General features: G+C 37.5%; 3 protein-coding genes across 3 annotated transcripts; 2 read left to right on the top strand and 1 right to left on the bottom strand.

The window, feature by feature from the left end:
* Positions 1-3: 3 nt before the first annotated feature.
* snrpf (small nuclear ribonucleoprotein polypeptide F) lies at positions 4-2,134 on the top strand. Its single transcript, XM_063905580.1, has 4 exons — positions 4-160; positions 869-994; positions 1,438-1,502; positions 1,855-2,134. Exons 1-4 carry the CDS (start codon positions 158-160, stop codon positions 1,919-1,921), a joined length of 261 nt encoding a protein of 86 aa, XP_063761650.1. The 5' UTR covers positions 4-157; the 3' UTR covers positions 1,922-2,134.
* An 85-nt stretch (positions 2,135-2,219) lies between these two features.
* On the top strand, positions 2,220-7,752 carry amdhd1 (amidohydrolase domain containing 1). Its single transcript, XM_063905578.1, is given in 10 exon segments — positions 2,220-2,484; positions 3,415-3,521; positions 4,149-4,213; positions 4,564-4,841; positions 4,922-5,147; positions 5,741-5,792; positions 5,795-5,864; positions 6,062-6,155; positions 6,240-6,400; positions 6,676-7,752. Coding segments are annotated over 10 exon segments (1,296 nt in total). The 5' UTR covers positions 2,220-2,347; the 3' UTR covers positions 6,782-7,752.
* Positions 7,319-11,573, bottom strand: LOC134879214 (tetraspanin-9). Its single transcript, XM_063905579.1, has 9 exons — positions 11,369-11,573; positions 10,294-10,335; positions 9,929-10,008; positions 9,607-9,798; positions 9,383-9,457; positions 9,192-9,293; positions 8,846-8,977; positions 8,300-8,383; positions 7,319-8,019 (listed from the first exon to the last, which is right to left on the bottom strand). The coding sequence occupies exons 3-9, from the start codon at positions 9,989-9,991 to the stop codon at positions 7,948-7,950; spliced, it is 720 nt and encodes a 239-aa protein (XP_063761649.1). The 5' UTR covers positions 9,992-10,008; positions 10,294-10,335; positions 11,369-11,573; the 3' UTR covers positions 7,319-7,947.
* Between the last annotated feature and the right edge of the window lie 576 nt (positions 11,574-12,149).

Raw genomic sequence — 12,149 nt, 5'->3', positions numbered from 1 at the left:
GCATTGTGTAAAATCAAGAAGAGTCCCCGGATGTCACAACGTTGTATTTCCGGTTTGGCGGTAAAGCGTGTGCTTCTCAGCTGTGCGAAGTATAAACGTGTGGTGACGAACAATCATCACATTTATTCATTCCCAGACAGCATTAAGTAGAACAGAAATGGTGAGTTATTCTTACAAATGTTTGTTTTTTCAGTCTTTAGATATTTTATGGCATTGTCTTTGCAAAGATAGTCGCGTGTTTGCTAGTTAGCATTAGCTACGTTAGCTACTCATTCATGACTTCACGATAATGAATGAATCCCCCGTTTTACTTACATTGTGTGTAAAATGTAATAAATAAACAGGCAAAGATTAATGTGGCCGATTGTTTATTTATTCGGCAGTTTAAGTTAATATCACTGTGAAATGTTTCGACCCTTTGTTTGTGTTTGGCCTGATCTCTATGGAGAGACACACCAAACTCCATTGAAAACTCGAAAATGTAAATAGTGCATTTAAGAAATAAAAGTAAAAAATAGTACTTTGCAGAACTCTCTTCAACTCAAACACTAACTTGATTTAAGGTTTATAACACAAAAAAACGCCTTTGTCTGTTTGGGTTTTCTGCCTGTACACATTGACTGGCTGCTGTTTTTCAGTACATTTCAAAACATGATTAGAAAAGCATTTTAGATGAAGAACAAATAAGAATTGTTCTGCCTTACATTATCTCAAACAGCTGTTTTATGTATACATTACTTCTATACTACTATCACATTATATACTAAGGTACAAATCTGGCAGAAGCTGTGTCACATTATGTATGTGTAATCAACTAACACAGCCAAAATGAGCATATAGTAACCATTTCATATTTGTTCCTCCATAGAGTTTACCTCTGAACCCGAAACCATTCCTGAACGGTTTGACAGGAAAGCCAGTGATGGTGAAACTGAAGTGGGGTATGGAGTATAAGGGCTACCTGGTGTCAGTGGATGGATACATGAATATGCAGGTGAGAACAATTTATTGGATATGCTTTGTTTCATTACAGATGTTATTTATTAAACACAGATATGTGCTATCATCGCTCAGAGCCAAAGTTGTGATTTCAAAAAAATTCTGATTGATTGTACGGCCGAATAAAAAATCCTGCAGTTCTCCAAGGCAACAAAACATTACATATTGTGTGTGGTACTGCCTGCACACCTGACTCAGGAAAGTAGTATCTTTTAGATACTTCACAATATACTTTCATGGGCTGTTTTAGTAACACTCTATGTTCATCACATTGATGCAGCCATCTCTGCCTCTGCATTTTAGTTTAGTTGAGACAGCTCTTTTCTCGTCTGCTTGATGTCTTAGGTTTTTATATCAATATTGTATCTTTAGTATCAACCATAACCGTTCAAATACATGCTTCTCTTGACCTGTTTATATGTACATGTTTCCTGACAGCTGGCAAACACAGAGGAGTTTGTGGATGGAGCATTGGCAGGTCATCTTGGTGAAGTGCTTATCAGGTATGAATCTAAAACATCTTTCCATTTTCATTCCACAACTAGATTCTCATTCTTCAGTTAGAATATTGTTTCATTAAGGATATTTAATTTAAGATGATGGTTTTTGATGCAACGCAGCAGTACATATAAATGCCTTCAAAAAGCTGTTTTTGTGGGGGGGGGTTATTCAGTTTTTTATGGCTTAAGATTCCTAACTACTGTAACTAACCTGTGTTAATAATTAACATGTCATGTTTCTAAAAATCAATGATGTAAGGGAAGGCACCACACATTCAAACTTTTGTTCTTCTGAATTTTCCCTGTGCATACTTTCTGCCAGCCTAGAGTTCTAACCAGTGTTTTTACCCCCCAGGTGCAATAATGTTTTGTACATCCGAGGTGTTGAAGAGGAAGAGGAAGATGGAGAAATGAGGGAGTGATGTTGAAGAGGACCCAGCCCTGTTGTGTGATTGTACCTCATAGTTAAGTTGATGTGTGTTTGTGTTTTCACCATGTGAAACAAATGAACGCCTGCGGATTAGGTTATTTTTCAAGCAGTTTTGAATATTCCTTTTTTTTTTTTTACTTTGTGAGGCAATTTTTATGTTGTGACTTTGTAATACGGACACAATAAAATGATTATTGTAACCTTTCTTAAACGTGGTTGTTGTGGTTCTTGCATGTGAAATGTAACAGAAGCAGCTTATGTAAATCCTTCTGTAATTTATTATGGGTTTTCTGTGATGTCTGTGACAGAGGCACCGCCTGTCTCCGTGCACTTTAAACTCTGCAAATATTTGCCTTTTCCCCAACTTGTTTGAAGCCAGTCACTCTGAAGCTTAGCGTCTACTTTGAAGGAATTAAACATGTCCAGAAATTACAGACTTCTGGTGAAAAATGCCAAACAGGTGGTTCTGATCTGCAACAACGGAGAGAAGTTCATGACTAAACATGAGATGCCAAATTTTTGTGTGCTTGAAAATGGAAGCATAGTGATAGGAAGGTAAGCATCTGAGGTTTCTCCTTACTATGTCGAGCATGAGTTGGTCACCTGTTAAATCTTGTAAAGGTTAATGAAGCAAATCTACATTCTCACATGTGTAACTTCCATTAATACCTGCAAACTGTGTGTCGGCACAGCCCTATTTGAGCTGCAGGTTTGATTGTTTAAAAAAACGTCACACTCGACCCAGCTGTAGTGACTTATTACACCGGGGCGAAAATGTTGGATCGCTCAAATCTCGGGGAACATTTCCATTACCGTTCATCTTATTTCACTTTATTAATGTATGTTAACAAAGATGTTAATCACAGAGTTTACTCTACATTAAGGAAATTATTTTTTATTTACAGCTCAATAAAACATCAGGAATAGCAAACTAATACAAATGAACAAACGTACAAAATGACACCAACAAAGGGAAATGCAAACACAATGTACATATTGTTAAATTTAGTTTTATTAAATAAAAAAATAGACTTGTGGTTATGATCATGCTACCATAGCGAGGGAATATATGTGCTTTATACAACTATTACTTTTTTTATGTTACAACTAACTTACCACTAGTGGGGCAGAACACCATGTTTGCCTGAGGGTTCATCTTTTAAATAAAGAACACTGCTGATATGTTGATCTATAATTATACATCATGTATTAAATAATGTACTTGTTTTTTATTAGTTCATCTGAATCAGTAAAGTAACTTAAGCCGTCAGATAAATGTAGTGGCATAAAAAGTACAATTTCGGCTTCTGAAATGTAGTAGAAGTATAAAGTAGCATAAAATCGAATAATCAAGAAAAGTACAAGTACCTAAACATTCTACTTAAGTACAGTACTTGAGTAAATGTACTTCCCACCTCTGGTACTTGGTGCATGTTCAGATTAAAGCTGTGCTTGAAGATGGTATTAAAGAAACTCTGTATCCAGTGACGGGCTGATCAAAGCTGTGGGGCCGGCAGAGACCATCAGAGAGCAGTATGCAGGAGCGACCTTTGATAAGGTCATTGATGCAACCGGGATGTGTGTCCTGCCTGGTGAGTATCAGCTCGGGGCAGATTAATATGCAAGTTTTTAGGGGTCTTTTCAACAGTTTTGAGGATATGCATTATATGCAGCATACATGTTCCAGTTTCTTTTAATGAAAATTGCAGTTAATATGTTTCATAGTACAAAAATATTATAAATTGTACAATAAGTAACTTTTAGGGTCAGGTAAGAAGAGTAATACAAACATTGTGGCCTGCTAAAGAATGATATAAGTAAAATATATAAAAGATTCTGCCAATTTATACATTTGGGTTCCAATAAAAGTCAGACATTTTACGTTTTAAAATTGGTATCTTTAAAAGTATAAAAGGAGGGTATATCTTTGAAGCTGGTGTTTTAGATCCAATATTTTGGTACAATTTTATGCAACTTAAATAAATTGAATTAACAAAAATGAGTAGCAGATCAAGCTGGGTTAGTCTCGATATTTATTTCATCAGAAAGAAAAGAGATTTAACACCATATGAAATAGTTTACAATCACATGGTGCAAAGTGCATCTGTTATTTACAGTTGTAAGGAAATGACAGATGTTAAGTTTAACAGGGCAGTGGTATATTTGCAGTTTCTCTACAAATACATGCCATGTGTGATTTGTATTTTGATGTTGTCAAGGGTTGGTGGACGCTCACACACATCCAGTCTGGGCTGGTGACAGGGTGCATGAATTTGCAATGAAGGTAAATCTTTGTGTTTAATATGTTTAACAATGTGTTTTTGACTAGGCCTGGAGGTGAAATTAAGATGACGTGCCTACCACCGTCACTCATCACAACATGACAGTCTATCATTTTCAATACGATGTATATTTTATTTTTTTCTTTATGTTTTTTAATACTCTATTCTATTTTTGATCCTTTTATCTACTAAACACTTTATCTTCATTTCTATTGCTTATATTATTTTTAAACAAATGTATTTAACTTGTATTCATTCATTTTAAAATGGAGCAACTGTCACAAATCCCAATTACTCCTGGGATAGAGTATAAAACGTATAACCTATTCTGATCTGCTCATAACTCTTGCAGCTGGCAGGCGCCTCCTACATGGACGTGCACCGGGCCGGCGGAGGGATCCACTTCACGGTGCAGCACACTCGGGCTGCCGGCCCCTCTGAGCTGTTCTCCTCCCTCAGCAGCAGGCTGCTCCGGATGCAGCGAGCGGGCACCACCCTGGTGGAGTGTAAGAGCGGCTACGGCCTGGATCTGCAGATGGAGCTGAAGATGCTGCAGGTGATCGAGGAGGCCAGACGCACCCTGCCCATCAACATCTCTTCAACCTACTGTGGAGCCCATGCAGTGCCCAAGTGAAGAAGCCAATCAACATCCCATTTCACCTCACCTGACAATAACTCTCTCCAGCTCACACTATCTCTCTTTAATTCAGAGGGAAAACAGTAGAGGAAGCCACAGAGGACATCCTGCAGGTGCAGCTGCCGAAGCTGAAGGAGCAGATGTCTGCAGGGACTCTGAGAGTGGACAACATCGACGTGTTCTGTGAGCAGGGAGTGTTCGACCTGAGCTCCACTCGCCGCATCCTGCAGGCCGGCAAAGACATGGGCCTGAACATCAACTTCCATGGGGATGAACTACATCCCATGAACTCTGCTCAGGTAGCACAGAGGTTTTTTTTTTTCTCTTTTGGCCACTATAAAGAAAGAGAAACTTCCCATCTTAGACATCTTGTATTTTTTATTATTGGTAAAACTGTAGTTGAATATGCTACCCACAAATAGTTTAAATAGCATTTGTAACATTTTAACCGCTTATTAGCTCAGATTCAACCACTGTTTGACTTCACGTCTGGTGATCTATAGAGTTTATTTCACATTCCATGAACATAACTACATATTCATGGAATTTGTTTTCTCAGTTATGTTGTAAAGTCAACATTTTGGTGATTTGTGTATATGTGTTTGACATACAATGCTGTAAGAAAGAAGGGGAAATGTGAAAATAGTGAATCATTTTTTGAGCTCAAGACCATCATACCAAAACTTCAAAGATATTTCTGGGTCATGACAATTATAGAATCTATTTAATGTCACATTTGTCTAATTAACTTGCTTTAATGATGAATAACATATGAACATAGAGATTTGTTTTTCTCTTTCAACTTTAAACTGCACAAGGTTTTGAGCACTAAAATAATGATTTTTTTCATCATTTGTGTGTGTGTGTGTGTGTGTGTGTGTGTGTGAGACAGTTGGGTGCAGAGCTCGGAGCCTCAGCCATCAGTCACCTGGAGGAGGTCACAGACCAGGGATCGATGCCATGGCAACAGCGAGAACCTCCGCCGTCCTTCTGCCAACGACAGCTTACATCCTAAGGTACTGTATCACCAGCGCTGGAAAATAACTGAGTATATTTACTCAAATACTTTAGTAAAAACTTTAGCAAATTTAGTATTTGGTTTTCATCTCATCAGTGTTTTTATTACCAAGTAGGTTTTCCTAGTCAGGAGACCTGAAATATAGATGGTTAAAACCACACTCAATTTTTTTGACAAATGTGTGTGTGTGTTTAGGCTGCCCCAGCCTCGAGCCAGGGACATGTTGGAAGCTGGAGTTATCGTTGCCCTGGGCAGCGACTTCAACCCTAACGCCTACTGCTGCTCCATGGTGAGTAGTGTTGCATAATGGTTAAAACTCTTCTATGCTGTGTTTTTTTGTGTTGACCTCTCTCTGCCTCTTCTCCTCCATCAGCCAATTGTCATGCACCTGGCCTGTGTCAACATGAGGATGTCCATGCCTGAGGCTCTGGCTGCATCCACCATCAACGCAGCCTACGCCCTCGGTTGCTCCCACACACACGGCTCCCTGGAAGTCGACAAACATGGAGACCTGCTGGTCCTCAACACCACACGGTACATCTAAAGTCAAGATTTACACACACCTGTTTATTATTTATGAGCATAGGGACACTGTGTGTTTGCTACATAGTAAAGTTAGATATAAACATACTTAATGTTCATTAAATATTAATATAAAAAAGAAACAGCACCCAAATCTAGAAAATGTAGGTGTGTTTTACTTGTCCTGTGTAATAAAAAAATGTTGCATTGATTTGGAATCATTTGGTCATATGAAATTAAATCTATTGGAAAAAAACTGAATTATCTTCTATTAAATTGTGTTGCAGATGGGAGCATCTGATCTACCAGCTGGGAGGACATCAGGAGCTGATCCGCTACGTCGTCATCAAGGGAAACATTGTGGTTGATAATGACAAAACTATGGACTTGTAACCATAAGACAACAAGTGACATTTTTGGAAATAACTTGGGCTTTCCCAAACTTTAAATGTATTGCTCATCTAAGATAACCAGCCGCTTGCTGTGGCTCATGTTGAAGACATTAGGAACATTTAAAGAAGTATTTCCCAAAATGTTGTGACTAAGATGTTGTTGTGTTTGCTGCCTGTCAAAGAATGTGACCATGGCGAATAATCTTTTACTGTTTTTAGATAAATGTCATGTTAAAATCTGCCTCTCTATTCATCCATCTCTATTTCATTAATGAAGTGCAAAGCCTGCCTTCATTCAGCTGTTAAGCGACTACAGGAGTGTCATTATCACTTCACAAACAGGAGAAATATTTCCAGTAATGTGATCACACAGGTAATTGATCGGCATGATGTGACCTTTGTTAATGTGTGACACGACCTGATGCTCACCCTGCTTTTATCTGTTTGCAATCTCAGAGCTGCTGTATGACCGTCAGGGTGAGGCTGATACTAAAACCACCAGAAAACCAAAGTAATGAGAATTATCAGAAACATCAGATCTGTGAAGAGTGCTTTTATTGAACGTGTTAGTACACTATGTACATACGTCATATATTTGTCCAGACAAACTATACTTGGACATTTCCTGATCATTTGGACAAACAATACTGTGACTTTTTATTGACATACTATATTATCACGTTTTTTAGGATATTTCCGACGTGTTATACTTCCTATTCTTTCCAAATACTATACAATGCCTTTTGAACATAATATACGTTAATTTTCTGGTATTTTCAATTTACCATATGACCTTTTTTTCAACATAATATAACGTGTTTCAATGTAGTATCAAAAACATCACAAATGTGAGAGTGCTTTTATTGAACATGTTAGTACACAATGCTTGTTTTATCTGAATGTACACACCATATATGTGTTCACAGGCATAGCTTAACAACCCATACAAATAAATTCTCCCCACTTCCTTTTCCCAGTCTTTTTCCTTGTGTTGAATTGTCAGAGACAACTTGCAAATACTACACATAAAAACATGCATTAAAGTATGATTTTTAAAAACTAACACATGGAATACTACTTTAATAGACAGAGAGAATGTGAGATGTAAGGCTATAGTGGTACACGTGACAACTCTTTCATGAAACCAATTTTAACACTCTGGGACGATCAGGCTTCATACTTCTTCCCGGCTCTGTGGATTTGCTGGTAAAGTGTCATCGAGAAAGCCATACCAAGGAGCTGGAAAAAGAAGAAACGTGTTGAGAAGAGAAAAATAAAGATTTGTACTTTACTACTTTTTATTTTTCTATGAAACAGTATGTATTAAAAATGTTTCACACAATCGTATGTGTTTTTTAAGACACTTTTGACATAAAATAATGTTTTCTATGTACTATCCTATTAATTGTTTTCGACAAAAACTACGATGAAAACATACATACTATTTAATGTCTGTTTAATGTTATTACAATACTAAAACACAAGTGCCGTTTGCAGCCTTCGACAAAGATCTGCCTACCTGTATAACCAACAAACACATGGCGATTGTTCCCAGAAGGTGTTTGTTATCATCCAGCCACTGCTCCACCTTCTCATAGCAACCCTGAAAACCCACATCCACAGCGTTTAGGAATAAAAAACAAATGGCTAATCAGAAAAAGTATCAAGTTTAAAGCAAACACACTGTGACTTTTTTACATATTTCAGACAATAATATGTTTTTGCTTATGTTCAATGAATACCTTGTTTGTCAAAAGTAAAATAAAACATTGAAACTGTTTTAAAACTATTCTTGTCTTCTTTCTTGTCCTTACTTGTGGATAAAGTGATGTCTTAAGATGGATTTTCTGTGATTAGATTTGGACATGCATGTTGCAATGCACACCCAACAACTGAATCAAACTTCAACCAGAAGAAGCAATAATAATAACAAGTGTAATAATAGCAATCATCAATGGTTGCTGTCCAGTTAGAATGACAGTTGCTAGTTAAATGACAAAAACGCACAACTACACAACTTTATCACAACTTCAAGGACTTTGTAGACACACATAAACACACTGACCCGTGTCCAGAAGGTATTGGAGGCATTGCGTCCACAGCCCTGGTAAACCTGTTGGCAGCAGCGGTCAGGAACCCCGTTATCATGCAGGGCAGTGTACCAGTCGTTGTGGTTGTTCACACCACAACACCGCCACTGGTGCACAGGCAGGAGGGAAGGAATAAATAAATACTATATCAATTACAATTCAATGGCATAAAAAAGCCATAGTGTAAAAATGACAAATCATTGTTGCACATAAAGAAAAACAAGTCATAGTCTAGTTTGTCATTTGAAAGATCAAACTTTAAGCAATGCAAATTATTCAGTTACAAAGAAATTAAAGAAATGGCAATGGTAAATAGTATACCTCTCCCTGTATGGTGTTCCATGCATCCCTCAGGCCAGCGTTGTTATCAGTGTTGTACAACACCAGGCCTTCTTTCAGGTCCCGTCTGGCATTTTCACTCACCTGGGCAAACAGAGATAAAGAGGTGGTCACGCTCACCCACAGCATGAGATGATTTGTTAAATACATATGTTCTTTCATGGGAGTCTTACCTGGTCAGTGTAGATGAAGAACAGGATGAGGAGGATAAGTTCTGCCAAGAGGATGATCAATAGAACGATGAAAAACTGGAGGAAAAAAAAGAACAGTGTCTTTTAAACTCAACCGGAGAAGGTAAAAGCAGGATGCACTGATGTTGCATTCATATCAATCCAAAACATTGTTCATTTTAAGCTTAACCATGACTGATGCACCATGGGTAGTGTAGTATACTCACACTCAGAAGCAGACACTTGTTCTCCTTGATGGCCCCCAGGCAACCCAGGAAACCTGTCACCATGACGACGGTACCAAGTGTGATGATGAGGTTTGCGGCAGAGAGCGACGGGAAGGAGGGCGATAGGGTGGCAAAGCTGCCCTGAGACACCGATAGCCACACGCCCACACCCAGCAACCCACACCCACCCAACTAAAACACACAAACACAGGAAACTCACAAACTTCCTGTTGATTTATTGATAATAAAACACTTTTGCTGGCATTCTGATCTTTTCATGATGTTTAGTATAGGTTTCTGGCTGAGTGTGTGAAATATTTACCCAGAAAATCAGGTTGAAGAGGAAGAGCATGTATTTGACGCAGCAGATGCAACCTCGAGCCATGATTGAATTGCCAGGCACTGAAGGAAATAATGGTATATATGTAAAAAGAAAAAATACGCAAAAATAGGTAACTTAATAAAGATTGACTTCATTTAAAAATCGACTATACATCACAAAGACTGGCTATGGTAAGGTCTTCTTTCCTCTATTGCAGGTTGTTTATGTCCCTACAAACCAGACATCCAACTGAAGTTCACAACCTCTTAGTTTCCCGTAAAAATCCCACCTACTGTAAAGACTCTGTTCTACATGTCAAGTCATGCTGAAACTACCCAGAAAAAACAAGAGGGGGGCAAACTTACCACTTCAATTAGCAGGAGAACAGAGGAGCTCTAGTGGTGTACCTGTAACACACCAGTGTACACAAACAGTTACACCATACTGTACATTGTGTACAATGTTTTGCTTATTAAATGATGGCAATTTTAGGTTTTTTTTATTAATTAAGAACCAACAAGGCCCATCCCTCGTGAAATTACAAACTCTTTTATAGAAACATGCATCTTCAAGTTACGTACACCAGCATAACATAGACTTTGTGGAATAACTGTGCACTGAAAATAACAGCTACATGATAAAGGTACTTTTTTTAACCACCACTAGTTTTCCAGTGTCAAATGTACATTTCAAGAACACTATAAATATTACACTTTAAAAACGATATATAAATACAATATAAAGTAGCAAATGTTAGCCAATAATTAATTGCAGTACAGAAAATCCTATAAATTACGTTTGAGATTAATTAGAGATAGTCAAATAGCGACGTGTTAATGTCCTGCTCAGTACATAATCAAAGTTCAAATTCTTTAAATACTAATTCAAGAGAACCTTTATCAGAAATGTTTGTTTATGATTATATATGTATATATCAGTTGTCGAGTTCCACTAATAGAATATTAATGGGAAAGTATTTTGATAATAGATTTATAGTTTAGGTTAGAGCTAAATAAATGAACTGGAAGTGGAAGACATTGCCTAGGTCGTAGAAATTAATTGACATGCACCTTTAATAGAATATATCTTTTTAAATAGGTTGCTTCAAGACTTTTAAATGAAACTGCTTCAAATGCCTTTTTATTGTTTTTATTTATTTGTGTTATGAGACAGAGCGGTGTCTTCTGTCTCCAGAGGACGTGACGTCAAAGGTCTGAACTTCAGTTTGCGGTTTTCGGGAAAGTTTGCGTTAATTTACGAAAAAATAAACACCAAAATCACTGCTACACCCACTGATTTTCAACCTTATTGACCATAAAACACAGTAGTGTTTGAATACAGAAAACTAAAAACGTTCTACCGCAGGAACAGGCCGTGATTGTTTGGTTGTCCATGCGACGAAGAGAAGGAAAAATAGGGATAGTTTGGCTAGTTTCCTACCGTGTGCTATGAACGCATCTCCCCGCTAACGTCTCAGGATTCAGCCGGTAAACACTTCTGCATTCCGGCTTAACTTCAGATGCTTTCCCCTCACAGCATCCCTCGGTGTTAAAACATAAATCCGACGGCTGTAAATGATTGTGAAGTGGGCTTTGAAGTTTATTCGATGGCTGGAGAACAGGAGGAGGAGGAGGAGGAGGAGGAGGAGAGGGTAAAATCTTTGGAGAGGCGGAGCATTGCGGAGGTCGGACTCGACAGAGGAGGCGTGTCTGTGGGCTGTAGAGAGGGACCAGACGGGCAAAGACCCCTGGCAGTGTAAATATTGCTGTTAAAAATAGCACACATATTTTTTATTAAGTAATATTAATTTGAACATCAATTACTTCAATTCCATTGCTGTAACGTTACAAAAAAAAGGACATGTAATCAAGTGAAAATACAAAACTGATATACTTGATCTTAAACCTCAAAGGGAAATAGTGTTCATCTTAATGCACTTTATTTATACAACATCTTAAGAAAACTTTACAAATTAATATTAGCTGCTTTTCATTTGAATAATTGTAATATATTTTAATATCCTGGACAAAACTAGCTTTCTGTCACTTTGAGAAAATATGACAATGAATAAATAATATAAAATACAGTATAACAATCACAACAGCCATTCTTCTGCATAGAGTTTTAATTAAGTTCATCGTCCTGACTGCAATTATACATTTTAAATTATTTTAAAAAGGAAAAGTAAATCGTTCACAAGTTGAAACCACAAAAGGAAATG

This window comes from Eleginops maclovinus, chromosome 17, assembly GCF_036324505.1.
Source record: "Eleginops maclovinus isolate JMC-PN-2008 ecotype Puerto Natales chromosome 17, JC_Emac_rtc_rv5, whole genome shotgun sequence".
Lineage (NCBI taxonomy): Eukaryota > Metazoa > Chordata > Actinopteri > Perciformes > Eleginopidae > Eleginops > Eleginops maclovinus.
This window is presented reverse-complemented; position numbering and strand designations above follow the sequence as displayed.